Genomic DNA, 2,638 nt, shown 5'->3' with positions numbered 1-2,638 from the left:
GGAAAATCGGCATTTCAAAAAACCCTCTGAAGTTCATTGCGCACCTAGTTTCAGAAAGGACTGTGCACTGCTGTTTTCAAGACGCTTCAGGTAAACCATTGGAGGCAATACGAAAAATCCACACAGGAGTGCCTCAGGGAGGCGTTCTTAGTCCATTGCTTTTCAATTTGTATATGGCTGAGGTGTGCGAGGGCCTTCCTAACGGCGTAAAGGCTCTTATGTATGCTGACGACATCGTAGTTTGCGCTAGTGGGAAAGATATCGATAACGCTACCGCCCTCTTAGAGGGGGCTGTTCAAATGATCCTATCCAAATTACACCGCATTGGCCTGGATATTTCTGGGGAAAAAACCAAACTCGTTATCTTCAACAAGAAAAATAACCCAGACGGTCTAGCATACATTAAGATTGGCAGTACTTTAATTAAAAATACCTCAACGACAAAGTTTCTTGGAGTAACTTTGGAGTCCGAAATTGTAATTTTTTTTTTCATCAGTCGATGCATTTTTATATCCTCTTTTAAAAAGTATTAGGAGTCTTAGGTCGGAAATGGATTCATTTAGAAGTTATGAACACTGTGCGATGTTTTGAAGCAGGTAATATGCGTTTTGTCAGCACGTTTCCCCTTCTTAAGTAAAGGTCCTTCAAATCGGGGTGTTATAAATAGGACGAGCAGTCCAAGTCAAGGTCAGTTCCTTAACAGTCCTTGAAATCGTTACTTCGACTTTTGCTGAACGTTTTGAAAAAGCGAATGTAAGTACAGTGATTATTATTATTTCGTTGTTATTATTTTTTCTATAATCTTTCACAGAATATTGATCCTATATTTTAATAATCCTATATTAATTTATAACTTTCATTATACAAAATTAGAAAATGGGAAACAAAACAAGTAAACAACCCACGGTGGAGGAGCGCCCGGCGGAGGAACCCCCGGTGGAGGAGCGCCCGGCAGAGGAACCCACGGTGGAGGAGCGCCCGGCGGAGGAACCCCCGGTGGAGGAGCGCCCGGCAGAGGAACCCACGGTGGAGGAGCGCCCGGCGGAGGAACCCCCGGCGGAGAAATCCCCGGCCGTGGCCGATATTAAGGTACCATTATTGTTAAATATGTACAACTGTTAGTGACAAGTGTATAGTGCATGTATGTACTATGTACTTTTCCACATATTCCTTGAAATAGATTTCGTGTGTATGTGTGTGTAAATTACGAATGTTATAAATGTATTTCATAATAAACCTTTTTATGAATTTTAGAAAAATAAAGAGCAGCAAAGAAGGAGGAAGATGCGCAGTACTAAAAAACTGAAGAAGCGGTTAAGAGCAATGCCGCCAGCCGTCTCAAGATATCCGGGGGGGTATGTATCCCACCCCCCCCCCCAACACACATCGCCGCCGCAACAGTACATATCGCCCCCGCCGCCGCAACATTACCCATCACCACCGCAGCCCGAGATGTACGCACATCCAATGTTGTGTATGTCCCAGCAGCCAGTTGTATACCACGGCCAGCAGCCTATTATATTCGTACCCCCGCAAACCCCACTGTATGTCCACCCGCAACCGGCAGTGTATGTACGGCAACCGACGACGCCGTACCAATATTATTAAATAAAAAATTTTATTACAATACATTTCTTTTCTTTTCGACACCTATTACTGATTATATTATTATTATACATACCCTAAACTTAGAACTAGAGTTCGTCATTTATTAAAAAAATAATTGCCAATGAACTAAAGAGGGTTATTAAGTTACCTCCTTTAAAATATTTTACGTCTTAAAAAGTATCTCCGAAAGGTTTGTAAAACGAACTTAACTCGAATCACCGAAGAAATAATAATAGCATCGACCAGATAAAATATCATCTCATGTCTCATGATACAGTTCAGCACCGAACCTCGTCGTTGGTAAACTCACTGATTCTGGTTCTGTTTCTTACTGCAGCCGCAATATATTCTAGAGGGCGTACGAAAACGTCGACTTTTTTCGGTCCCGCGAACTCCCGTAAGGCTGGCAGTCTTTAACAGTATCTCGTCGGTGGTAGTATTCAGCGCTATGCGCCCTTTAACACCGCCGGTATAAGCGAAAGCTTCGGAACGGCAGAGCGGGTTTCCCAACCCCACAAGGCTCACATTATACAATAACCTGCCAATCTAACCAAGTTCCACTAAATGAAGTGGACCTTGGAACTGACAATGAGTGTGAACTGCACTTGGAAGAGGCATTGCAGAACGGTGTAATAGAAACTGAAATTATTAACTTCCGCGAAAATTGCTTACGATTCTACGTTACCGTAAGTAATGAAATGCGCAATCGTCTTCCTCACGACGATGTATTTTTACGGGATTTAACTACAGTACTCCCTCTATAATCCGGCACTTCAATTCTCCGGCCCGGCCGGTAATCCGGCGTTTTTAGACAGGCGGTTACCAAGGCATTACCGGGTAGTTCAGTAATTTCGAGCGTAAATTGAAGACAAATGACTGATTGTCGCGGGGTCTATGACTGCTGAGTTTACTTTGTTTGCCTTACGTCCGTCCGTTCCGTGTTGTGCTCACTCATTGACGTGCTGTGTTTCATCAATGTAATTTTGTGTGTTAAAAATGTCTCTACAGAGTAAACGTAAACATAAAATAT

The 2,638-nt window shown here is 42.8% G+C and overlaps 1 protein-coding gene across 1 annotated transcript; it reads left to right on the top strand.

Moving 5' to 3' along the window:
• Positions 1-441: 441 nt before the first annotated feature.
• LOC123988614 (repetitive proline-rich cell wall protein 2-like) lies at positions 442-1,608 on the top strand. Its single transcript, XM_046289302.1, has 2 exons — positions 442-1,089; positions 1,255-1,608. The coding sequence occupies exons 1-2, from the start codon at positions 877-879 to the stop codon at positions 1,606-1,608; spliced, it is 567 nt and encodes a 188-aa protein (XP_046145258.1). The 5' UTR covers positions 442-876.
• The last annotated feature ends 1,030 nt before the right edge of the window (positions 1,609-2,638 follow it).

Source organism: Osmia bicornis, chromosome 16 (genome assembly GCF_907164935.1).
Source record: "Osmia bicornis bicornis chromosome 16, iOsmBic2.1, whole genome shotgun sequence".
Lineage (NCBI taxonomy): Eukaryota > Metazoa > Arthropoda > Insecta > Hymenoptera > Megachilidae > Osmia > Osmia bicornis.
The sequence above is the reverse complement of the archived record's forward strand: the minus strand, read 5'-3'. Positions and strand labels throughout refer to the sequence as shown.